The sequence below is a fragment of the Natator depressus genome, chromosome 1, assembly GCF_965152275.1.
Source record: "Natator depressus isolate rNatDep1 chromosome 1, rNatDep2.hap1, whole genome shotgun sequence".
NCBI classification, from domain to species: Eukaryota; Metazoa; Chordata; order Testudines; family Cheloniidae; genus Natator; species Natator depressus.
The window spans coordinates 115,448,885-115,475,570 of record NC_134234.1 but is presented as its reverse complement, the minus strand read 5'-3'; the positions used below and the strand labels follow the sequence as shown (position 1 = coordinate 115,475,570).

At 43.3% G+C, this 26,686-nt stretch overlaps 1 protein-coding gene across 1 annotated transcript in view; it reads left to right on the top strand.

Moving 5' to 3' along the window:
* Nucleotides 1–14,007: 14,007 nt before the first annotated feature.
* The window catches only part of IL18R1 (interleukin 18 receptor 1), a 34,037-nt gene continuing 21,358 nt past the window's right edge, over nucleotides 14,008–26,686 (top strand). Inside the window, 5 exon segments of the mRNA XM_074945160.1 lie at nucleotides 14,008–14,065; nucleotides 15,701–15,941; nucleotides 20,094–20,271; nucleotides 22,254–22,407; nucleotides 23,353–23,418. Of these exon segments, the coding sequence (XP_074801261.1) occupies nucleotides 14,008–14,065; nucleotides 15,701–15,941; nucleotides 20,094–20,271; nucleotides 22,254–22,407; nucleotides 23,353–23,418 (697 nt within the window).

Below are 26,686 nucleotides of genomic sequence, written 5' to 3'. Positions count from 1 at the left end.
TTTACCAGTCCTTACCCACCATGCTAGCACCCTTGTGTGTCTATTCCTTGCCCCCGGAACACAATCACCTTTGTAAATCTAACCCCTGGCTCTGTAACCCTGACCCCCTCCCTTCCAGCAGCCTACTCAGGGTCAATTGAACCAATCTGTCTCTGGAAGTCCTGCTCCTATATGGTAATGACCCAGTTGTACATGCGAGGTCAGAGCGGGGTTGGGTGACCCCATCCCAGCCCATCTTTCCAAGCAGGCCCTGCACCCTGGCGCAGTGCTCCAAACATGCTGCGATTGCTGCCACCAGCCCAAAAATCTAAAAAAATGAGCAGTGGTTTGCAGAGAACATCCCCTAATGCACCCCCTTCTCCTCATATTATAGATAGAGGATGTGTCTTCCCTCTCTACACAAACATTAAGACTATGAGGAAACCACACAGACACAGTTGTGTTCCAAATAAATGTTTTTAATATATATACATTGTTGCTCCATACCATAAGCACTTAGTAGCTTCTGCAATAGAAGACAGGGAGGCCCACTACATGGCTTCCCAACTATTTAAAGGGGTACTTCCCAATTCCTATACATTACAGGTATTCCGTGTTGCACTACTATAGTATGCAAGATGAGCATGCCAGGAATATCCCATTGACCTACCTGGCAGTGTGCCACCAGACAGATGGAGACACCTCCACTGAATCTTTAGGATGCCAAAGGCTCTCTCACTATTGCTGGCTGAGTGGTTTAGTGGGCATGATGATAATGGGTTTTGGCTTCAGTCTGAGGGTTGACAATGGAATCATGAGCCATGATTGTGTGGGATATTGTCCACAGGTACCGACTTTCAGCTTTCCCTGGGGGTGCTTCACCCCCGCTCCGCCCCAGGCCCCACCCTTGCTCCGTTTCTTCCTGTCCCACTCCTCCCCGCCCCAGTGCCTCCTGCCTGGCACCAAACAGCTAATTGGCGGTGGGTGGTAGGCACTGGGGGAGAAGAGGGAGGAGCTGATTGGTGGGGTCCACTGAACAGCTGATTGGTGGGTGGCTGGTGGGTGCTGAGCACCCACTGTTTTTTTCCGTGGGTGCTCCAGCCCCAGAGTTCCCATGGAGTTGGCGCCTATGATATTGTCTATCTCCTGTGAAGGAAACATGTGAAGCAAGGGGAAAGAACCCATATTGTTATGCATCTCTTGCGCTGTAGTGATTGGCAATGGGCTGGGATGGTTGTGGCAGGCATTGTTTAAGCTGGGGTGAGGGGTGCTCATATAAGGTGTGCTTGGTCACGGAAGGAAGGGGTGATGTGCTGTGTATGTTTGGGCCAAGGGTGTGTGTGAATTTCCTATCTAGCAGCCACCCTGCTGGGAGCTCCTCTTTGATGAAGTGCCTTGAGAGTCCTGATATCGCCCAGATGTGAGAGTCATAGCAGGATCCAGGCCATGACATCCGTGAACAGGAGTTGTGCATTGCAGTCAGCCATTGTATTGAGAGTGTACGTGGTATATCTATTGATGTAAGTGTATACATCTATGCTCAGCTTCCTTATGGTGACATAAGTGCCACCCTCAACTCTGAGTACAGATGGGAAATGCAGCGACAAACCTATCAAATGCCCACTTATTCCTCTGATGCGTTTGACTATGCATTGGGAAACAGATGTAGTCAAGGGTGTAGTTCAGCAGGACCTCAGGAATTGGTGCACTATGTAGGAGGCAGTGGACTGGGTTATTCCTGTGGTCTGGCCTATGAGTCTCTGTAATGATCCAGTAGCCAGAATACCCAAGGCAGGGGTGACCCTGATGGGCTCTAGGAGTGCCTGGCTCCATTGTAGGATGGTGTAGAGATTATTGTTGGGCCATTTGCAGAGGTCATGGATGGACTTCTGGGTCAGCCTATATCTCTGTATGCAGACTTGCTCAAGTAGCCCAAGGAAGCTGCTGGGAGGTGTGAGGGTGTGGGTATGGGTATCTCCATGCCCCCTCCAGCTCAGCACGTGTCTCCATTCGCACTGTCGCTTTCATCTCTATTAGGAATAGTACTATGTAGCTGTTCCAAATGATTTTCTGCTCTCTGGCCTCTCCTCCTCAACGCAGCAGTCCAGCCCCCTTCTTACTCCCTCTTCCATCCACTGGTGATCCTCCCTGCTTGCTAGCTCTGACCCAGCCCTTTTCCCACTTCCTGAGAATTCCCTCCCCGCTTCCTGGCGCTACCTGGCTGGGTTCCACCTGCCCCACCTTATCTGACTACCTGAGCTTTCCCTACACTCTTCTCTTCCCCTGCTATGTTCCACTACCCCCCTGATCACCTAACCCAGTCCCCATCCCTGAGCAACTAAACTCTGCCAAACTCAAAAATGTTTCCTCATACACGTCTGTTTCTCTGGCTCATGCCAATAACTCTCACATTCACCCTGAAGTTCCTTCCCATCTTGTGTCTTTTGAATGGGCTTATTGCTGCCATTCACCTATTAGTGGCCCACATGTGGCTTTCCTGATGCAGGCCATGGCAGGTGACAGGTGTCAGGTTTAATCCCTCCATGCCTACAGTGAGACAGGCATGCAGTCAAATGAAGTAAGCTAAAACTGGCTATCTTATACTGGAATGTGTCCATCCTGGGAGTTATGCTGGTATAACTATATTGGTTTAATTTCATATCTTAGCTTATACTAGTATAACTTTCCTGTGTAGACAAGCCCTGAGTAAGTCACTTACACTGAGGCCATATCTACACTACAAAATTATGTCAACCTCAGTTACGCTGGCATACAGCTGCCACAGTTATTACATCACTTGTACATTTCAACACTTTGCACCTTGTGTCAGCAGCGCATATCCTCACCAGGAGTTCTTATATCAATGCAGAGAGCAGTGCAGTGTAGGTAGGTATTCCACTGTGCAACTTGCCACCATCCAGCACAGCGTGTTTTGGAAAGTTTTTGCAATGCCAACCAGGGGTAATTGAAAGCATGCGATCAATTTCCCATAATGCAGTGTTCTCCATCCCATAATTTCATCTGCCTTCCATAGTATATTACACCTTCTTTTCAAAAACTGCACAAACCTGCGTGTCCCTCCCCACTGTTTGCCATTTCCAACAGAAGCATGGAGCGTGCACAGCTCTGCGCTATTGTCATGAGCGTTGCAAGCACAGGGTGCATGATCCTCCAGTATTTGCAGAGCCACAAGAGGAGCCGTGAGGAGCATGATGGTTCCTTGGAGGTTAGGTTGCTGTGGCACACAGAAAGAAACAATTCAAAGTTGTTAGTGGCATTCATGAAGCAGCTGGAGATGGAGTGCCGGTTCTGGGCCCAAGAAACAAACACTGACTGGTGGGATTGCATTGTCCTGTAGGTTTGGGATAATGAGCAGAGGCTGCAGAACTTTTGGCTGTGCAAGGCCACATTCCTGCAAACTTGCCCCAGCCTTCCTGCAAAGGGACACCAAAATAACAGGCACATTAACAATTGAAAAGCGAGTGGCAATTGCACAATGGTAACTTGCAACACCAGATTGCTACCGACCAGTCAGGAATCAATTTGAAGTCAGGAAATCCACTGCAAGGGACATTGTCATGCAAGTGTACAGTGCCATTAATTGCCTCCTGTTATGCGGGACTGTGACTCTGGGCAATGTGCAGGACATGGTGGATAATTATGCAGCAATGGGGTTCCTTAACTGTCGAGGGGTGATAGATGGCACACATATCCCTATTTTAGCACCAGACCACCTCGTCACAGAGTACATCAACAGAAAAGGCTACTTTTCTATGGTAATGCAGGCTCTGGTGGATCACCAGGGACACTTTACCGACATCAGTGTGGGCTGGTCAGGGAAGGTATATGATGTGTGCATCTTTAAGAACACAGGACTGTTCAGAATGCTGCAAGCAGGGACTTTTTTTTTGCAACCGTCAGATTACCATTGGGAATGTTGAAATGCCAGTAGTGATCCTGGAAGACCCTTGCTCCCATGCTTCATGAAGCCATATATTGGCCACTTCAACAGCACCAAGAAACACTTCAACTATACATGCTCAGAAGGTGCAGGATGACAGCTGAATGTGCCTTTGGTCATTTGCAGGGTTGCTGGCATTGTTTTCGTACAAGACTGGGCCTCAGTGAGAAAAATATCCCAATGATTATAGCTGCCTGCTGTGTCCTGAATAATATCTGTGAAGCAAAGGGGGAAATGTGTCCGCTGGGGTGGAGGACAGAGATGGAGCAGCTGTCTGCTGAATTTGAACAGCCAGATACAAGGGCTGTTAGAAGCTCTCAATGCAGAGCTATCTGGCTCAGGCAGGCTTTGAAAGACCATTTTAATAGTGAGCCAGAGTAGTGTGTGTTGTTGTAGTGTGCTGACCTGGCCTTGCTCTTTTGCACCCTGGTATGAATCTTGCAGTGTCTGCTCTGTATGTAGGAATATAACATTGTCAATGCACCTGTTAATATTGTCTGTGAATGATGTTATGGGTTCTCTGACAAAATGAAGTAATAGTTAATTGGTGGGTGTCAGACCGTTCAGCACCAGACAGCATATAAAGATTAAATAATAATATTATTTAATAATAATTAATAATTAATAAAGATTAATTTTGTTCCAAAAATAGAATTTTATGCTGTAACATGAACCAGGCAATTAAAAAAAACATTTTAAACTTGATAAATTAAGGGAACAGAACTTATGAAGGGGCAAGAAAAACTCAATTTCAGGTACACCTACATCAACAATGGCTTTCACAGGTCACTGTATGTGAAGCTGCGATTGTCTTTAAAGTCCCCTTGGGTGGAGTGGTGAGCATGGTGCTCTGACCACTGAGGTTACGTGGAATGTTGGGGGGGGGTATAGGGAGGTCTCAATATTGAGATCTCTGTGGACTGCAGAGGGAGGTGAGCACAGGATTATTGAACCTGCAGATCCACCAAAGTCTGCAGCATCTCTGTTCTGTCTGAAAAGCGCAAGCATGTCCTGCTACACCTCCCTCTCCTTTTCCTGCTCCTTTCTCCTCCCCACTCTGTCCTTCTCCAGGCTGTCTGCCAGTGTGATCCTCCAGGTCCTGGTCTCAATTCTCTGATGCAGGACTGGCTTGCAGGATCTCCTGGAACATGTCATCCCAAGTCCTCTTCTTTTCCCTCTTTGTCTGGCTTAGTCATTCTGAGGGTGTGGAGGTGGAGATACTGATGGCTACAACGTCAGCAGCTGCAGACACAACACACATAGGCACCATTGTCAGTGTATTCATGACAGAAACTGAAACTTAAGATACTGAACTCACTCCCCTCATTCCCCAAAAGTTGCAAGCACCACATTTTCAATTCTGTTTGGGATTGACAGAACGTGGGGGAGGGAGGCGGGGCGGAGTGTTGGGAAAATGAGGGTGGAATAGCTTGCTGGCATAATTATGGTTGTATAGGGCAATAGAACTGAATACTGGCACCATTTTACACAGGTAATTTTAGCTGATATCTCACTCCTGAGGGTAACAGAGGCAGAGAAAGCCCAGCTGGTGCTGGTGCCCTGATGCTCCCTGGGCACATATGCTGCTATCCTGTGTATTGCAATGGTGCCTGAATTGCTGAATGGTGTGGGAAAGTGTCGTTCCGCAGCAGAAGAAATAAGGCAGCCCTCCCAGAAACCTACAGCAGAGAACTGCAGAGTACCTCCATGAAAGTTTCATCTAGAATCCTATGAAGGATTCATAGGACATCCTGGTCCACATAAACAAACTGCTTTGTGTGGCCCCCTCTGCCTAACCCTAGAGGGGAATGAAAAGTAGATAGCAACTCTACTTCTCTTAATTTTTTCACTACCTTTTCTAGCACAAATAAAAGAAGAGTAAATTAACAGATGTCTCCTGCTACTTTGGGGGTTCCATCTATGTAATTTCAAAGCAAACTGCATACTTACCAGAGGTTCCTTCCCCTGCATGAGGCTCACCCTCAAAAACATATTCTAGCTCACTGCGCAGCTGGATTTTCCCAGTCGCCTGTCTCCAATACTCCTCCTCCTCTTCTTCCCTACTCAAGGCAGGGGCCTGTGATTCGGGCTCTTCGGAAGTACTCACGGTGCTGTTGGACATGGTGGTGGGGTCTCCAACGAGGATGACTTGCAGTTCTGTGTAAAAGCGGCTGGTCTGCAGGTCAGCTTTGGATCGATTGTTGGCCTTCCTGGCCTTCTGGTATGCTTGCACAGCTCCTGGGCTTTCATGTGGCACTGCTGCTGGTCCCTGTTATACCCCTTCTCCTGCATCCCCTGAGCAATCCGCTCGTAGATGTCCACGTTTCTACTGTTGGGTTGGAGCTGTACCTGCACAGCCTCTTCTCCCCACAGGCCCAGGAGAGCCAATACGTCCTATGTACTCCAGGCAGGAGCACATCTGTAGCGTGTAGCTGGCATGGTCGGCTGGGCAGTTGCACTCAACAATGGAGAGTTGCTAGGTGTACTCACCAAGTTGGGCAACCACAAAAAGGAATTTCAAAAATTTGTGGGGCTTTAAAGAGGAGAGATGGCTACCTGACCCCGGGACCCCTAGCGGAATTCACAACAGTGTCCAGAGCTGTCAGTGTGGCACATTGTGGGACAGCTCCTGGAGGCCAGTAACAGCTGACATAAGTAACACAGTATCTACCCTATCACTGTGTCGACCTGATTACATTGACCATGACCTAAGCTGCTTGGGGAGGTGTAGACTGACCACAGGCCATTTGACCATTGTGTAATCTACTCCTGCTCAGAGCAGGTCTAAGGGCTTCTTTACACTTACATTTTATAGCGCTCTAACTTGCTGGCTCTGGGGAGTGAAAAATCAACCCCCTGAGAGCAGCAAGTCTGAGTGCTTTAAAGTGCTTGTGTAGACAGGCTTCAAGTGCTGGGAGCCGCGCTCCAAGTGCTCGGAGCTCATCCCCTCAGGGAGGTGGATTACCAGGAGCGCTGGGAGAGCTCTCTCCCGGCGCTCGCCCGTGACCACACTCGCACTTCAAAGCGCTGCCGCGGGAGTGTTCCTGTGGCAGCACGTTGAAGTTTCCAGTGTAGCCATGCCCTAGATGACACGACCATCTGTATTACAGTTTCCACTATTGCTAGCATCCATGCTAGACCAATGGTGACAGACCTGTCTAAATGTTTTAAGTTTCTCTGTTTTTTAGGTCCTGTCAATACTTTAGGCCTGGCCTACACTAGAAAATTAAGATGGTTTAACTACGTTGATCAGGGATGTGAAAAATCCACACCCCAAAGCAGCATAATTCAGATGACCTAAGTCCCTGTGTAGACAGAGCTAGGTTGATGGAAGAATTCTTTCATCAACCTAGCTACTGCCTTTTGAGGAGGTGGATTATCTATGCAGAGGGAAGAACCAGTCCCGTCTGTGTAGCTATTATCTACATTGAAGCACTACAGTGGCACAGCTGTGCTGCTGTAGTGTTTTAAGTGTAGGAAAACCTTTAGTATAACTTTGATACGGTTACTGGCCTAGTGGATGGGGGTAAGCAATAGACATGATATAGCCTGATTTTAGTAAGTCTTTTTACACAATCCCATGACATTCTCATAACCAAACTAGGGAAATGTGGTCTATATGAAATTACTATAAAGTGGATGCACATCTTGTTGAAACACTATACTCAAAGAGTAGTTATCAATGGTTTGTAGTCAAACTGGGAGGACTGTGTATATTTCTTGAGATCCCACAAGGATCTGTCCTGTACTATTCAATATTTTTATTAATGACTTGGATAATGGACTGGAGAGTATGCTTATAAAAATGACTTTGACAAATTGGAGAACTGGTCTGAAATCAACAAGATGAAATTCAACAAAGACAACGGCAAAGTGCTTCACTGACAAAGGAAAAATCACATGCACAACTACAAAATGGGGAATAACTAGCTAGGCAGTAGTATCGCTGAAAATGATTTGGGGGTTACAATCGATCACAAATTGAATATGAGTCAACCATGTGATGCAGCTGCAAAAAAGGCTAATATCATTCTGGGATGGAAACAGGAACGTTGAATGTAAGACCAGATATGTAATTTTCCTGTTCTGCTTGGTACTGGTGAGGGCTCAGCTGGAGTACCGTATCTTGTTCTGGATGCCATGCTTCAAGAAAAAGGAACAAATTGGAGCGTCCCAGAGGAGAACAGCAAAGATGATAAAACGGTTTAGAAAATATGACCTATGAGGAAAGGTTAAAAAATCTGGGCATGTTTAGTCTTGAGAAAAGAAGCCTGAGGGGGAACCTGATAACAGTCTTCACATATATTAAGGGCTGTTGTAAAGAGCATGATGATCAATAGTTCTCCATGTCCACTGAAGTAATGGGCTTAATTTGCAGCAAGGGTTTAGGAAAAACTTTCTAACGCTAAGGATAGTTAAGCATTGGAATAGGCTTCCATGGGAGGTTGTGAAACCCGTCAGCGGAGGGTTTTAAGAATAAGTTAGCAAAACACGTCAGGGATGGTGTGAATTTACTTGGTCCTGCCTCACTCAGCACTGGGGTCTGACCTTGATAGGGTTGCCTGGGGTCCAGTTTTTGATGGGAAAGTCCGGTTTTAAGGGGACCCGGTACAGTCTCTGGTCAGAAGTATTGACCAGACACCAAAAGTCCAGCCACTGCAAGTCTGTTGTGCCCCTGCTCCCACCAGCCGAAAGCCCCTTTAGCCCCCAAGCGCTGGCCCTAGAGCCAGGGAGGGGCAGAGCTGGAGGCACCTCAGCCGCTAGTCCCCTCCCAGCCTGGCTGGGGAGGACGCTTCTCCTGTACAGGCTGCTGCCCGGGGCCTGGTCAGACATACCTCCAGGAACCTCCCACGGCAGCAGGAAGCTCCCTGAGAACTCTTTGCCTCGAGCTGCTGCTGGCCGGAGCAGGAGAGACACGGTCCCCCTTCCGCCTCCCTCTTCTCTTTATGGTGAGCTGAGCCTTGGGGTGGGGGTGCTCGGTTTTGAGACGTTGGGAAGTTGGCCACCCTAGGTCTGGACGAGTCCTCAGCATCCCTTCCAGCCCTCCAGCTCCAGGAGGCTGGAGTCACAGACCCGGTTCGAGCGGCACTGGCCCCTGCCTCGGTGCGAATAGCTGCTGTGGCTGAGACCGAAGCCCGCACCGCCACCTCCAGTCAAGTCGCGGGGCCCCTGACTGGCCTGTACTCGGGTGGAGACTGGACCTCAGTTTCCCCAGCTGGACGTGGTGGGCTAATAACACCGCATAATAACGCAGCCTGTAACGTTAATCGGTAAAGCAAGTGGTGCCGGGCCCAGGCCGGGGCCCCTTGGCACTGAGAGCGGCCGCAGAGGCCAGGGCTCCGCGCAGCAAAGCGCGGCTGGTCCGGGCTGCCCGCGGACTGCAGTTCCCGCCTAGCGGGGCGCCTTGCCCGGGGCAGGCAGCAGCGCTCTGGCTGGGGCGCCCCCCGGTGACGCCCGGAGCCTCGGCAGGACGCGGGCGCTTTGCCGCCGCCGTGCAGGCGGCTCCTTCCTGGCTGGCAGCCCCAGAGGCTCGGCCCCGGGGCCCGCTCCCTGCCCGGGCGCCTCTGCAGTTCCCGGGGCGCTCGGCGCTTCCCCTCCCTGCTCAGGGCGCTTCTCCTCCCGGCCCGCGCGTGAAGCGCGTCTCCCTGTCAGGCCGGGTTTCTCCTCTTTGGCCGCTCCCCGCTCCGGGGCGCTGGCAGCACCGCAGGAGCCGGTGAGAGAGCGAGTTCCCGGGCTGGGGATGGCGGGTGGGTGAAGCCCTTTGGTGCTGAAGGGGCGCCGCTGAACCTACAGCGTGGGAACCCCTCTGTCGCTAGGGAACCCCCCCGACTCTGCCCAGGCCGGGCCGGGCCAAAACCACCGCAACTTCTTCAGCGAGGTGGCAGCCCGAGCTAGCCCGTCCTGCAGCCCCCCGCCCTCGCCCGGAAGGCGGAACGCTCCTGGGCCCCGCCGAGCGAAGCATGGGCAGGAGGCGGCTGGCTCGCCGTGGAGCAGAGAGCCCCGCTACCGCGGTCCCCTGTGCGAGCGCAGATCCGTGCGGATGTATTCGCTTGTAGCGTCCTCTGTGTGCCTGCCTCCGAACTGATTTGGGACAATATGCTGCTTGCCTGGCTCTGAGCCCGTAAGCAAGGTTTTCAGTGTGTATGAGCCAGGGGAATCCCCCCGGACCCCCGCTCCAGCTCACTGTCAGTTTCCTAACTGCTCATTCAGTAATTCCCCCGGCACAGATTATTCATTTTTTCTCCTTTCGAAGTTTGTCTTCCACTTACCAGATCGGTAACCTACATATATACTATGACACACTATTGAACAGCTGGTAGCTCTGAGACCTCATTGTGACTGTCTTTGCTGAGCCTTGGCACCCTAGAAATGTCACAGAATCAGACTGGCTTATAGAAGGGCTCGTTCAGGGGTGGGCAAACTTTTTGGCCCGAGGACCACATCTGGGTATGGAAACTGCATGGGGGGCCATGAATGCTCACGAAATTGGGGGTTGTGGTGTGGGCTCCGGCTGGGGGTGCAGGCTCTGGGGTGGGGCCAGAAATGAGGAGTTCAGGGTGTGGGAAGGGGCTCTGGGCTGGGATTGGGGTGCAGGGGGGAGGGGAAGGGCTCCAGCTGGGGGTGCGGGCTCTGGGGTGGGCTTGGGAATGAGAGGTTGGGGGTGCAGGAGGATGCTTTGGTCTGGGACTGAGGGGTTCAGAGGGTGGGAGGGCAATCAGGGCTGGGTCAGAGGGGTTGGGCTGTAGGAGGGGGTCAGGGTGCAGGAGGGGGTCAGGGGTGCAGGCTCTGGGCAGCAGTTACCTCAAGCAGCTCCCAGAAGCAGCGGCATGTCCTCCCTTGGGCTCCTATGTGGAGGCGCAGCCAGGCGGCAGTGCATGCTGCCCCGTTCACAGGCGCTTGGGCGGGGGCAGCGTGCGAAGCCCCCTGGCTGCCCCTACACATAGGAGCCAGAGGGAGGACATGCTACTGCTTCCGGGAGCCACACAGAGTGGGGCAAGCCCCTGACCCCACTCCCTGGCTGGAGTGCTGGAGCGGGGCAAGCCCTGGACCCCACTCCCCAGTAAGAGCTTCAGGGTTGGATTAAAACATCTGGATGGCCGGATGTGGCCCCCCAGGTCTCAGCTTGCCCACCCCTGGGCTAGTTTAATCAGGCCAGCTAATGCCATGCAACAAGGAATATAACATACCCCAAGGCTCCGGTATGTTATATTCTCCTTAAAATCATTGTAACGGCAGCAGGAATGGTCGCTTACTAAGAAATTTGGATTGCAGGTCCCTTATTCACCAACTCAGAAATGCTAACTTCTTGACTGCATATTATCCATTGGGCAGCAAATCGGTGCTGATAAAGAGATTTAAACTCCCTTGCCTCTTCTAGTGTTCCCCTCAAGTCTGCAGTTCACACAGAGCCGCTGAGCATTCTTCCCTCTTCAGTCTTTAAAGTCTCAATTCAGCAAAATGCTCATGAGTATGCATAATTTTAAGCATATGTTTAAATGCTTTGCTGGATTGAGGCCTAATATAAAGTAATAAGAATTGTTTTTTCCTAGTTTCATCTGGAAACCTGTCATTCCCTGTTATTAACATGTCACTTGGTCTGGTGAGTTTTCCTGTATTCTTCAGATATCGGACCTGATGTTTTATTGACAGGAAATATTCCCTTGGTTTGTTCTAGTACCAAATTTTAAAAATAGTTTTTTTCATTGCTTTCTGAACATCACAACTTTTGAAAGAATCTCTTTTTATAAGACAAATGCCAGTGGAAACAATTCCCTCCCACATTTTTCCTGATTGTGACATGAAGATGGTTGCAGATAACGTGGCTCAGGTGCTACAATTTGCTAGCATGAGTGGAAGAAACCCAAGAGAAGCATTCAGGTCTAGCAGTCTGAGATTAATAGTTGTTCCTCATAGGCAAGACACACTCAGTCACAAGACCAGATATTATGAAGTATTTTGCATACCACTCTGTACCTTAACCTCCCTGAACACTCTTCTGCCTATTTCAAAGAATAGTTTGAATCAAGAGTGGAAACTCTTAAAATGTGCTGCTAAGAAGGAAAAACAGCAGCAGCAGCAACAAAACTGTGCTACTAAAGGAATGGATGAGAAAGTGAGGTTTAAATAGAGTAGATATTAAATGGTGCCCCTGATTCTGTATCAGAAGTTCCACTCATCATGCTGGTGTGATCTGCTAAAAAGGAATAGGATTTAAGAACCATAAATTGTCAGATTTCAGTTTCAAAGCTTAGGTAGCTGTCCGCATTTTCACTACCCTTTTCAAAGGCTGTCTATGATTTTTTGTATCTCACCGGGTTAGGATGCCTGCCTCTAGAGAAAAAAAGGTTCAGCTAGAAGATATGCAACCTGATATAAACACAAAGAATTAAACAAGGAACAAATCTTGCATTAGTTTTTATGCATAATCCCTGAGTCTTTATATTCAATTCAGGATAGAGTATGGAACCTTATTATTCATGTAACTTGTTTTTTAGCTCAGTGGTTCTCAGCCAGGTGTACACATACCCCTGGGGGTATGCAGAGGTCTTCCAGGGGGTACATCAACTCATCTAGATATTTGCCTTGTTTTAAAAAGCACTAGCTAAGTCAGTACAAACTTAAATTTTATACAGACAATGACTTGTTTGTACTGCTCTATATACTGTACACTGAAATGTAAGTGCAATATTTATATTCCAATTGATTTATTTTATAATTATATGGTAAAAAGGAAAATAAGCAAATTTTCAATAATAGTGTGCTGTGACACTTTTGTATTTTTATGTTCGATTCTGTAAGCAAGTAGTTTTTAAGTGAGCTGAAACTTGGGTTACGCAAGACAAATCAGACTCCTGAAAGGGGTACAGTAGTCTGGAAAGGTGAGAGCCACTGTTTTAGCTAATTACTGGTTTGAGTGTAGGAAGCTTCCACATTTCTTCCCTGTTTGATTCACGTCCGGTTAGCTAGGGAAGAACAAGTGGTCCCAGCACTTCAGGAAATCAGGTGCTTCAGTGTACATGCTGTGATTTCACTCATGGGAATAGGACATTTATGTAAGGCTACAAAGTGGAGGTACCACCTTGGAAAAGGTAGCAGACTTTGGGCCTGCTCCCGATGAATGTAATGGAAGTTCTCCTTTGAATTTCAATGAGTGGGAACAAGCTCTCCATGCCTAGTAGCTCAGGAGCTGAAGAAGTCACAATAGCCCAGCTTCTGTGGAGATGAATTTGGGCTAGGTATTGTCCTATGGAAATAGGTTTTTGCCTTCTTACCAATTTAGTATTTCATTATTACTGGAATATTTTAAAAGAAAATACTCTCATTCTGTCCTCCTGAAGAAGAATCCAGTCAGGGCAGCAGGTAATACTGGCTCTCAAAGGTTGGAAAATTACCTACAAAGAAGAAGAAGAAATAAGTTATGTGTCTGAGGCATGTTGAAATAAAATCTAATATGAAGAAAATTGAAGACAGCTGGCATGCTTCCTGGTTTGCAAACAGATTTTTGTATTTTTATCTATAACTACAGATGCGTCCAAACTATGGGCTTGATCTTATGTTCATTGAAGTCATTTGCAAAATTTCCATTGACTTCAATGGTCCAATCCTGCAAACACCATAGTCATGATGGAAAGCCCAAGCACCCAATAATTAAGGTTTGCAAGATCAGGTCTATACTTTGGATGCATCTATAGCTAGAATGAGCAGCATTTTATAATGTAAAGTACTTAATCAGGTATGAGTCAAAAAGAAATGATATAGAACATCTAACATGAAATATAAATAGTGGATGGAAAAACAACCGTTCTCTCCAACTGATATGAACCTTGCCAGTAAAACTCCTGGATTATGACCTTATACATGTAAATATGCTTTGATGATAAAAAAAATTTCCAGTGGAAATCCCATCTTCACTACACTTTTGTTATATTACTCATGAACTTAGTTTTAGACAAATTTGTTGTATATGTGATGGATCATGTATATTTGTTTTTCTTCCAATAGTCTGTCAGTTAAACTAAGAACACTTCCCTTTTTTCCAGAGAAGAAGCTACAAGTAAGTCAAGAAAATGGCTTTTGAAAGTCTGATTATCCCATTTTTAATGTTCCTCAGCAGAGCTACAGCTGGTAAGCATAAATCAGCATCACTTTGACAGTAAGACATGGCATCATTTGATGAATATTTGGTATACTCTAGCTGGGTGAATTTTTTTGAATGAATAGTTTATTTGCTGAAAAATGCAGTTTTGGGTTGACTGACACTATTTGTGAATTTGGGTCAAATTTGGCAGATAGTTTGGGCCAAACACAAACTTTTTTTTTAATTGAAAAAATCTAAATGTTTCATTTCAAAAAGTCAAAATGAAACATTGCAACTTTTTGTTTTGAAAAGACATTTCATTTAGAAATTTAGTTAAACAAAGAAACAAACAAAGAGTAACAAATACTTGAAAACAAAATGAAATGGAAAAAAAAAGTTTTTTATTTCAGTCAAGCAAAACATTTTCAACCCAAAGTGAAATTTTGTTGGATTTTCATTTCAGCAAGAAAAACTGAAGAATTTTCATTTTGGGTTGATTGGTTTGGCCACTGAACTGAAAAATCAGTTATTTGCTCAGTTCTAGTTAGTAACGCATCATGCAATGACATTCTGCTCCTTCTCTCTGTTGCAGTACTGGAATCTACAGTACATATCAGGAATTAAGTAGAACAATGGATAGTTATTCTAATTAAGTTAGTAATGGGTCTGAACCAAACCCTAGACCAAACACTTCCGAAGTTTGGTAAAGTTCAGATCCAGTTCCAGACTTTGCAGTTTAGATAGACCCATCTTCAAATAGCAAAATTGTGAAAGGAGAGGAAAAAAAATGGTCTTAGAGACCAGATTCTGCCACCCTCCCTCGCTAAAAGTAGTACCTTAGGTCCTGATCCAAAGTAGTTACAGTCAGCAGAACAATTCCAATTGATTAAATGGGCTTTGGATCAGGGACTTACTCTGTAAGTAGCCCCACTGAAATCAATTAAGTAAGGTACTATCCCACCTGAATAAGGATTGCAGAAGTGGGCTGTGACAGAGAGCTGGGAATCAGCAGCTGAGCCAGCACTCTGATCACTTAAACACCAATTAAATCCCCCACCCCCAGGCTGTGCCTAATCAGTGGATTAGAATGGTCTGAGGAGGACTAAAAAGGTAATTAACCCATTAACACAGACGGTAGAAGAAAGCAGAGGAAGGAAAATGCTGTGGAGGGGCAAGTTAGTGGAGTAGAACCAAAAAGGGTCTATGGAAGGAGAGATTTCTTCCCTGTACTTGGCAGAGGAGAAATTGATGCTGTAAATGATGTGGTCAGTAAAGCGGGGGAAGAGCAATGTAAATAATTATAGGGTGGTGTTTAACAATAGAAAGTCTCTGAATGATCTGTGTAGAAAGAGTAGAAGACAGGAGCAGGATCATGCTCTATCACACAGACCCTTACAGATGTTTCCTGAAGTCCCTGGGGAAAAACTCCCATTTCCCACCTTCCTCTAGCCATGAAAAGTTTTGCCTGAGTAAGGGCAGAATAAAGATTTGAAAACTGGGTCTTCAGTTTGGAATAAATATTGATTCCCTCATATGGCCACACTCTTCAGTAGCTATTAGGTCTGCTGGAAGAAAATCTGTTTAGAAAGAAACCAGATAGACAGCAACTGTCATTAGAATCAGTCCAGTCTCCTTATCTGAAAACAGTGTTTTGCTTCCTAACCATTCTTTTTTCTGTGAAGAAGAGCTGTGCCCCTTGCGTCGCTCCATTGATGTACTTGAAGGGGAATATTTTTTCCTTTGTTTCCCTGGATCAATACAAGATAAGCTTCGCAGTAAAACATACACAGTGACCTGGTTCAAAGAAAGCGAAGGAAAGGTGAATTTGATCCAAGCAACACAGAGACTTGTTTTAAATGGGAGATTTCTGGAGTTTTGGCCAGCTGAACTCAGTGACCTGGGGAATTACATATACAGATTCAGGTGAGTACACATGCCCAGTGGATAATGTAGAGTCTTTGCAACTGTATAAAAATAGGACCTGATCCTCTACTACCAGAACCTTGTGTAGTCATTAGCACTTATGCAAAGGGGTACAGAAAGCTACATTTACCCAAGTAGTATCATGTTACATTCATGTGCACAACTCTAAATAACTACACAGCGTGCAAAGCAATGGAGAATTGAGCTCATAAAGTTTACAATTAATTGCAGGGAGACAGACCCTCTAAAAGTTTAAACAAAACTTTTGTTAAAAAAGACTAGTGTTTTTTTGTTCCTCCCAGACACAGCACATTATCTATGCTTAAAAACTGATTAATAACATACTTCTTTCAACTGATATGGAAGAGTCTTACTTCCATGGGTAAGTAATGACTTACTTTGGATGATTTAGTTGGGATTGGTCCTGCTCTGGGCAGGGGGTTGGACTAGTTGGCCTCCAGAGGTCCCTTCCAACTCTGTTATTCTATGATTCTACTTGCATTGAGTAAGTAACTGACTGTATTCCCTTTGAAATCAGTGGGACTAATTGTATGTTAAGGTAACACACAAGATGAGTAAGAATGGCATAATTAGGCTCTGGCTTTTATACAGAACTTTACATCTTTGGCATTATTAAAAGCACAAATGGAATTTGTTGATTTTTAGTTGAGTATGCTCTTTCACCTCAGAATAGCTTTTACAAAGCAGTGACTCAAACGGAGCTGTAAGACTAGTGCACTTTTAGTTGTGATATTGTTCAGAAGGGCAGGAAGAAAGTGTGGTTTAACAATGGTTAAATCAAGTTTTGAAAAGGTGAAGATGTTTCTATTATAATTGACTTATACTGAAATTACAGTACATTTCAAGACAAAGGCTAAAATAATAATTCCTTTTTAATAGTGTATTATGTAAGCAGTGGTTTGTGCTTTGATTACTGGAAAATTTTGAAGGCTCTTTTCTGTTTATAAAATACAGAGTAGATGTGTGACTGCAGATATATAGCACTGAAAAATACAAAACTCAGTTCTCCAGTAATAAAAAGGGCTAGAATTTCATGGACTACAACTTTATATTAGACCTAATTTACCAACAGAAAGCCTCCATTATTTTTTTAAATGTCCAAAAATTGTAATTAGTTTCTAATATGATTTTATTTGTTGATTTTTAAATTAACTTTATTTAAATGTGAACTTAAAAATTATAGGAAAAATTTTCAGAATTTTTGATAATATTATCAAAATGGTTATCAATTAAATTGTTGATTAAAAGTATTGACATTTTTCATGAAAATTGAAAAATGTCAACCATTTTTTCAAGAAATTTCATTATAGAAAAAAGGTCATTTTCAGTTGAAAATTTGCAACTGGCTCTACTGGACAATGTACTAAAAGAAATAGGTGAAATTGATTGAATTATATGTTCATGTTATAGTCTTTACTCAGCTCTTTTGACCCTGAAGAAAAATAGAGGTTCCTTCGATAAAGCAGAAATGCACCAGTGAAACATTTTCACAACAAATCCGTGTTCTGATGGGAAAAGCAAACAATAAAAACAAAATCAAACAAACCAAGCCCCTCCCTCAATAAATAAATAAATAAATGAAATGAGTGCAGTTTTGTTTATTGAGTCAATTTAACAGTTTAGCACAGAGTTGACCACAGTTAGCCCCATTTCTTGTCATGAAGGTTCCTGCTACATTTGACAAGTGGAGTTGACTGACAATCTTTACCACACATCTATGGTTTTGTTTGTATGGTTTTGTGCATCACATATCCTAAATTCCTGTGGTTACCACAAATCAGGTCAAATAAGCTCTTCCATAGTTGTGACCTTGTAACTAGGTAAATTGTAAGTAACTGAAAAAAAAATTAGAGGTGGAAGTCAGTGACAAGCAAATGACACACTTTAAGGCTCTGAGCCTGCAAATACTTACGCATGTGTTTAGCTTTATGCATGTATGGCCCTGTTGAAGTCAATGGGACTATACTCATTCTTGAAGCTGAACATATGCTTACATGCTTTGGGAACAGAATGCTCAGCACTCAACTGTAAAGTGGTAATACTAAGTCAAAATCTGACCTTCATAGTGAAATGGCTGAGGGGTGATTTGTAATCTAATATGTACAGTATATTTTTTTTTTGTAAAATCTTAATTGCTACTTTATGAATTTTCACTCTCCAATGTGCTTTGCTGAGCCAGGCTACATGTTTTGAGTTTTAGTCAAATAGTGATTTTGTAATACCATATTCCCCACAAAGTACAGCCAAAGAACTAAAGTGAAAGCCAAGACAGAAAGATAAAACCTCATAGAGTGTAAGAGACAAGGATGTCTCTTAATGCATGTTGACTAAAATCTTATATGTGGTAGACAGGATTGGAGATGCTCCAAGCCAAATTCATACCTAGTGTAAGGGTCGTCATCTGTAGAGTTGCACCTGTTTACACCAGGTCTGAATTTGGCCCAACATCTTCAGTGTGTTGTACAGCTAACTGTGAAGTTATTTCACAGAATGTGTTATAACGGAGGGAGGGCCTCTCTTATTATGCTGAGGGACTGTCTAATGGGAGGAAGTATGACCTTGCGGTTGAGCACTGTGCTAGGATTAAAAAAAGATGTGGGTTCAGTTCCTCATTCTGTCACAGGCTTCCCATGATTTTGGGCAAGTCAGTTAGTTTGTCCATCTCTATTCCCCATCTGCAAATTCTAGATGATAATACTTCCCTATCTCACCGGGGTGTAGTAATGATAAATCTATTATTGATTCTCAGGTGACAAAGGTCATGTTGAGCATATAAATAAATAGGTTAACTGTTCCTGCTTTCTTCGTTTTCCCTCTTGTGATACACAACTAATTTTTAGACTGTGCCAAGCCAATTTTTTTTGGATTGATTTACTCTGACTCCACATACATTTATTAATCAGAACATGAGGCCAATGTTTAATCCACTCCCTTCTTCTGAAATTATGACTGTTATATAGATCATATATTTGAAAACAGTATCAGTGGGTATTTCCTCTAATAGAACTATCTCCAACTCAGTCCAGACTAAATAAAACAAAAGTAGCTTAGTATTTATTTTAGGATTCAACAGAGAAATTGTATATAAAATAAAGGATGTTTAACATTAACAATGTCGTTGAGGGTCATACAGAAGGCTGATAAAACTACAAAACATATTTGGTACACTAGAATTGGGAAAACGTTAAAATAATTTAATTGAGTAAAAGCTGAATTTGCTTTGGTGGTATTCATGGCTCTTTTTATTGCAAACATTTTTATTTGTGATATTTTTTGTTAGCAAGTATGTTAACATAAAGCAAAAGTCTGTGAGTACTCTTGCAAATCAAGCTACTTGTTTAGATGCCTTAATGTATAATTGAGAGCTTCATTTTAGGCACCTTTTTTGAAATGTTGATTATTGCCTTTCAGTAACATTCATCTTTCCCCAATACTTTAATTCCCCCAAGACTCCTCCAGATCCCTTTGGCCCACATTAATGTACATGGGAATATTCAACAATGAAAGTATTTACATATTGTATCAAAATAATTAACTCTGTCTTTCAGGTAATATGTAGCTATGAAACAAAGTATCTTTGTTCAGTAGTAATTTGAGCTTCTCCATGAAACCCTCAGGATTTGTGAACATTTTCACAAATACTTTGCTGGTTGTCTGTACAGCAACAAACAATGAATAATGTGACCACATGAACAACAGCAGAGTGAGCTTGCCAAGTTTATTTGTTCATAAATATTCACAAATCACTTTTTAAATTATTATCACTACATCAAACCTTAGTGAATTAGATGAGTAAGTCTATAAACCCACTAACTAGTCATTTTTAACTACTTGAGCATCGTTAGGCTAATTTGTATGTATACTTGCCACCATATATTGTTATATATTATAAATAATTATGAAACTGAACGATTTCATGATTCTGTTTTGATATGCTTGTCTGTTACTTAAGCTGGGCCTTTACTGAAAATAACACCTAGTTTATGTGGGGAAGTAAAAGAAAATGGGGCAATATTGGTATGCTTTTTTTCTAATGATTATATTTTAGGTATATATTTTTTATTTTGTTGTATAATTACCCTACCTACATGACTTTAAAAAACACCCAAAATTGTTTTTTTTATTCCATAGCAATGGAACGTATAATGTCACATTACAAAAGTGGTCCCTGAATGTACTCAAAAGAAGTAAAGACCGTTGTTTTAACACAAATCATTTATCCAGGCAAGTTGAAGATGTTGGAAGAGGTTATACACTGAAATGCAATGCTGTGCACCACAATAAAAATGTCACTATAATGTGGTACAAGGTAAGTAACCAAAAATATCACCACCCAAATTAGTAGTAAAAAAAAAATAATGAAATGTTAGACCTTGGGAAAGGTAGATTACAAACTTAGACATCTAAAAGGTTTCAGAGTAGCTCTACAGTCATGTAAAAATCTTCAGTAATTCTGGTAAGTGACACAGTTCTTAGTACAGACACACAAAAGAAAACCCATTTGTCTACTTGCAAAGATTTGCAAGATAAAGTATACTAGCAATTAGGAATTGCTTATGATCTCAGGGTTGGGGAATGGTAAAATATTTGATGCTTGAACCTACCTGATAAATTACCCAGCCTCAACTCTCTTTAGTGCATGTGGGATCCTGACACTAAAAGGAGTGTAAAGGGACTTACCTGAGTGTTGGGATTTGCTTATGCGGTAGTTGGCAGCTTGGAAGTTTTGGTGTTTCAGATCATTTATAGCATTAAGAGACGTAAAATAAATTTCATTGTTTAAAGTGAACCATAAGTCTCTTCTGTACTACAAATACACCAAATCAGGGGACCTGATTACAACAATTGCCGTTGTAGTGAACTGTGTTCCATAATTGGGCTAAAGCCTTGGACACATTCCTTTAGTTTTCCTATCTCTTCACCATGTTGGGTAGCCCTCTCCATTCCTCCGTGGATTTATATGGATACTGTTTGTCCGCTCCCAACAGTTGCGATCAGAGATGTCGCATGCTCATTTTGGAGCATAGGAGCTACCATACTAGATCAGATCAGTGGTCGGTCCGTCCTGTCTCTTGACAGTGGTCAATATCATTTGTTTCAGAGGAAAGTGCAAGAAATGCTGGAGTAGTCAGTTATTAGTTAACCTGCTCCAGGGAAAGTTTCCTCCTGACCCGCAATGGTTAGAGGTTGGTGTGTGCCCTGAAGCATGGGGGTTTATATCTCTTTCCAAACTCTTATTTGCTTTTTAATTTTTACTTTATAACCCTGGAAATATTTATTACCCATATAAATGTCCCATCCTCCTTTGAACCCAGCTAAGCTCTTGGCCTCAGTGGTAACTTGTGATGATGAGTCCAACAGGCTAAGTGTACATTGTGTGAAAAAGTATTTCCTTTTATCCGTTTTATATGTGCTACCTTCAGCATTCATTGAATGTCCCTTTCTTCTTGTATAATGAGAGGGTGAATAGAAGTGCCTTATCTATCTGCTTTATACCATTCATTTGTAAAGCACTGGTCTAATTTGGGAATAGTGTTCTACCAAACAGAATTTTTTGTGAAATTCTTCACAACAATTCAAATCTTTTTTTAATCAAAACCATTATTGAAATGGTTAAAAATTTTGAAAAAAAAATGACAAAAGGGGTTGTTTTGAACCCTGGAAACAATTCTGAAATGTTGATTCCCCTCATCTTCCCCCCCCCCCATTTTTGATGAGTACTATTTCCATGTGTATGCAAATCATTAATCTTTGAACAAATTCCAACTGAGGCAATGCTGAGACACACACATGGCACACTAGAGAACAACTTCTTTGAGTAATGGATTAGCTAAGCTTGCAGACCCTAGCCAAATTTTCGAAAAATGGATACTTAAAATTCAGTTCCTAAATCTATATTTAGACACCGTGAGTAAATGGCCTGATTTTCAAAAATACTGAGCAACCATGGGGGGATTTGAAAATGAGATAATTTTTTAAAATCTTGGTCCCAGTTTTCAACATGAGACTCTCTCTGGTGCCCAAATCCTGTGATTGAGTACTCGGTTTGGTACTTAATCTACATGATTATCTTGGATTACTCTCATGTCTTATTTTGTGTGCTATATTGTCATTTGGCTGTCCCAATGCTGTATTTGAGTGCCCATGTTTGAAAATTGGACCTCAACCTCTCTTAGCCATCTCTGAGCATTTTCCCCCAAAGGTTTCATTTTAAAATATTTATTTTCTCATTTGAAGCTTCAGAGTGTATCCATAGCATGAAAATTATTTAAATTTTCTTTATTGAAACAGAACTGTAACATCTATAACTCTGCAAACGAGAAGGAACTGGATTTTTCTAGTTTAAAGATTGAAGACTCTGGGAATTACACATGTGTTGTTTCAATTAATCATGCAGGAAAGGCGTTCAACACCACAAGTACAACAGAGCTGATGGTGAAAGATGGTAAGATTGTTTTCTTAGGCGTCTGAAGACCATATAATTACATGTTTAATGGAGGCTTCCTATGCAAAGTCCATTTTCTCAGGCTTTGTGAAGAGGAAAGGATGTAGGTCATTATCTCTAACTGTAGGTATCATTAGGTCATGTATTTAATTGCATATTGTGATCAGTTCAAACTGGACAATGTTGTTCAGTCTAATTGTTGAAGAGGCACCATCTACCAATATAAGCGTGCTGAATATTTTAGAATTCAACATTAAAAAAAATGAAGATGGGCTGTGGACTAGAGAGAAGCTCTTTGAAATGAAGTAAAATCCTCTGAAATATGCATGATCGAGTGAACTTGAAACATGTTCCAATCTATTGTAGTTCTTGTTATGTACTGTACAGTGTACACAGAACTATATCTCTCTTCCCCCAGGGAAAGCAAAACTCTTTGACTTTGCACTTTGACTTATTTTATAAGTAAGCTTCTTAATAATTTAAAAAGCAAAAAGAGACAAGCAAAAAAAAAATCTACTGGTTTTATTTAGTCTTATGTGAATGTTCTGATTTCTCCTCCTCTCCCCCTGCCCCCCTCGCCAGCTTCCACCTCTTCAGTTCTATTAAATTTAGCCACAGTAATAAATGCAATGATTTCAGAAGCGGTCTTGGAGATGAATCTTTGAGGACCTCATAAACAGAACACTTTATGAGTTCATGAAAAAAATTCAACAGGACATACCATTTTGCTGTTTTAAACTACTTGGTAATGCCAGAGCATCAGCTGTTGTTACTCAGAGGAAATTATATTGATGATTCATCAGTGTTCATAAATATATTACTAGTAGGCTGAAATCTATATGATATTCTTAAGCATAGGTTTTTGAAATAGAGCCATTTGTATCATTTTACAGAGGTGGGATGTTAGAAAAATGGCACTTTAAAATATTGCTTTTTTTTTCTTAGATGCAGCAGAAGTTGTTAAATTGGAGATAATTGAACCTGGAGAAATTTATGTTGAAACACAAATAGGTATCTAATTATATGAATAATCTTTGTGAATGTATGTTGTTTTGTTCTGATCTTCATATGGTGTATGTTCTGGTTGAGTTTAGTGAAACTCAGAACTGTCTGCAAGTTCTCTTTGCTCAGATCCATAGCTCCCTACTGGGCCAAGTGTTGATTTGTGGCTTCCCTATTTCAGATGAGTCATCATTGGTAGTAACTGGCATAAACATTCACTGAGTTCAGCTACCCTGTGCAAGAGGAAACCGAGATGCTCACTATGGCCAGCAAAAGGAAGTTCTAGTCACATTTCCTGGTTCTGTAGACCTCAAAGCCCCATTGGATGGCTGACACAAGAGGGATAGGTCATCAAGTGGATAGTAAGGCAGAGCAACCCCTTTAACATGTGGTTCAGTGTGTTTTAGGATGCCTTTCTGTACAGAGACATGGAAAGTAGGAAGGTTGGCAAACCTGTCAACACAGCCAGTTAGGCAGACCTGTCTGAACTGCAGAAGAACTACTGTAGTACACATTTGTGCCAAGAGCACTAGTAAAGCCAAAATTTTGTATGCCCCGTGGATAGGAGCAGTGCATTAACTAACTTGTGTGTGGACACATACTTTGTGTGGTGTAAACCAGGTTAGTTTATTTAAAAACACGTTAGAGCTACACTTTAGGTGAGCAGCGGATATACTTTTCAATCCCTGCAAACTGTGATTCAGTATTTAATGTGTGTAGCTGAGTTAGACAGATTTTTATATGGATCCTATAACGAGGATTCTAAAAACAATTCCATTTGAACTGTGTGCTGTGACAAAGGTGCTCAATCTACGTCAACTTCCTATAGCCATTTATTTAAAATGTGCCTGCACAAACCTTACAGACTGACAGCTACCTTATAAAACGTGCAGAGATATTTTAAATGAAGTTACTTTGTGGATTATGAGGACACAGTACCTTGGAAGTGTGGATGGGTACTGACATTGCATTCTTGGAATGATGTTTTAAGTTAAAAAATAACTGCAGATCAGGCTTCATGTGACAAATTCCTTAGAAAATTGGCTTTCTAGTAATACCGGAATCTCAGTGGGTTAGAAAATGATCTCACTGAATTCTTTGAGAACAGCATACCACATCCTGTTCTATATGGTGTCCTTGATCATCTACAGATGGGGGGAAAATACTCTGAGTTGTCTTGGTACAAGAACTGGCCCAGGGACACAATTAACTTTTAGCACAACTGGTCCTGTGATTGCAGCTTAGTCTGGACTCAGTTTAGCCTCATGTACATTGAGGCAGATGATACATTGGTTCATTCTTATTGGCTGCGAAGCTTGGAGGAGGTCAGCAACACATACTTCCTGCTCCTGGAGTCTGAGGCCTGGATCCAGAAAAGGTCTTTAGTGTTGCAATGCTGAGCATCACAGTGCCTAACTTTTAAGTGCCTAGAAAATTACAGGAACACCATTGCAATCCACAAAGCTTAAGTTAGGTTCCTGGCTCCTTATGCAATGAATGGGGAGATCTAGGCAGCTTACAATGTGATCCCCAAGCCAGCGTGCTAGGTGGGTACCCACCTAAACTATCCAATAAGAGATGCTGATGAGAGGGGTGTGTTCTAGGGCACGGAGGCACCTGTCTCTGCTTAATGATCCGTGAATGGGAACTCACCACCTGGAGTCAGACAGCTTAGGCACCTAAGGCATTTATTGAGGTAGGTACCTGCCTTACTGCCATCCACCAGATGTCTGAAGGAGTTGGTGGTGCCCACCTTATACCCCAGTGGTTAGAGCAGTGGTTAGAGCACTCACCTGGGATGTGGGAGCCCCAGGTTCAAATCCCCCCATCTCTGCCAGAGGGGAAGAAAAGATTTGAACAGAGATTCTCCCACTTCTCAGGCAAGTGCTCGAACCATTGGGATATTCTTGTCTGGGTTCTCTGTCTCTCCTATTGAAGTTCTTCCACTGTGTTTAAATGATGATCTCTCTCTTTCTCTCTCTGGCCCAATGACTGTTTAAGTATTTATCCACAATGGAATGGCCACTGGGCAAGAGCGAGCGAGAAAGTGAGCAGAAACTCTGTAGCCTGGTGGTTAGGAAACCCATGTGGGAGACCCAGGTTGCAGTCCTCCTGCTCGAGTTGTTCCTTCGTTATTTATCCATAGTGCAACAGGAGAGACTGAGAGAATCCCACATCAGCCTGTCTCATAGCTTGGTGGTTAGAGCACACTTCTATGCGATGGGAGACCCATTTTCAAATCCATTCTCCCCTTCTGGCAAAAGGGGGAACTGAATTCTGGTCTCCCATGTCCTCTGTGAGTACGCAATCACTGGGCTAAAAGTTACAAGAACAGCATCACCACAGCCTCCTCTGTCCAGATTTTGAATGGGACCCAGTTTGGTAGGTGGCCACTGAGCAAGCCTATTAGATCCGGCCCCACACACTTCTTGGGTGGATGAACGTCTGTCTTTCTCAAGTTTGTGAATCACTGTGAGGCTTAGATGGGAGATGGGTGTCTGGATGCCTAGAGAGATGCAGTATGCTCAAAGGCAGAAACTCAGGCACCATGGGATCTGTTACCCTGACATAGGCGCCAGGTGAGTTTAGGCACCTACAAGGTTCGGCAGGAGTTTTGAGGATCACAGTGGTGCCAAAACTGGAACTTAGGCACCTAAACCCCAAGCCTCTTTGGAACTGGGCCCGAGCCACCGAACAATGCCCACGGAGTTCTAAAATCAGGCAGCTATTTGACCTCTCGGTTTACGTTGCATACAATAGCAATAACAAAACTAAGAATGTTTCTCTGAAAATGAAATGCCTGTGCTATCAAATTAACCTTACAGTATTTGAGAGTCTCTAAGCTGATTACTTTCACAATACATGGGCAAACGTAGTTGCAAAATGTCGGCACCTGTAGCTGACACAGCTACAATGCTTCATCATTGCACAGAAAATAGCTTGTGATGTAGGGATATTTCTTCTAGTATGGAAGACTTTTGTGTGGAGATGTGAGAGAAGGCTTTTGTAATCTTGTGGGCCACCTACCCATCAGACACCTGGCTTGAATGTATATTGTTAGTTACATAACAGGGGCATATAAGGTGTTAAGAAGGAAATGGCTCATCACCCCTCAACTATAGGACATCTGAATGTCTATCAGTTGAAAATTGCCATCAACTGAAGTGATCCAAATGCATTGCTAGTATCTCAACTGTTAAAGGGCTCAAAATGCTTTAAAGAATTCAGTCAATTTTCAGTGCATTTGTGTGGATACTGTAATACACAGAAAGGTTGG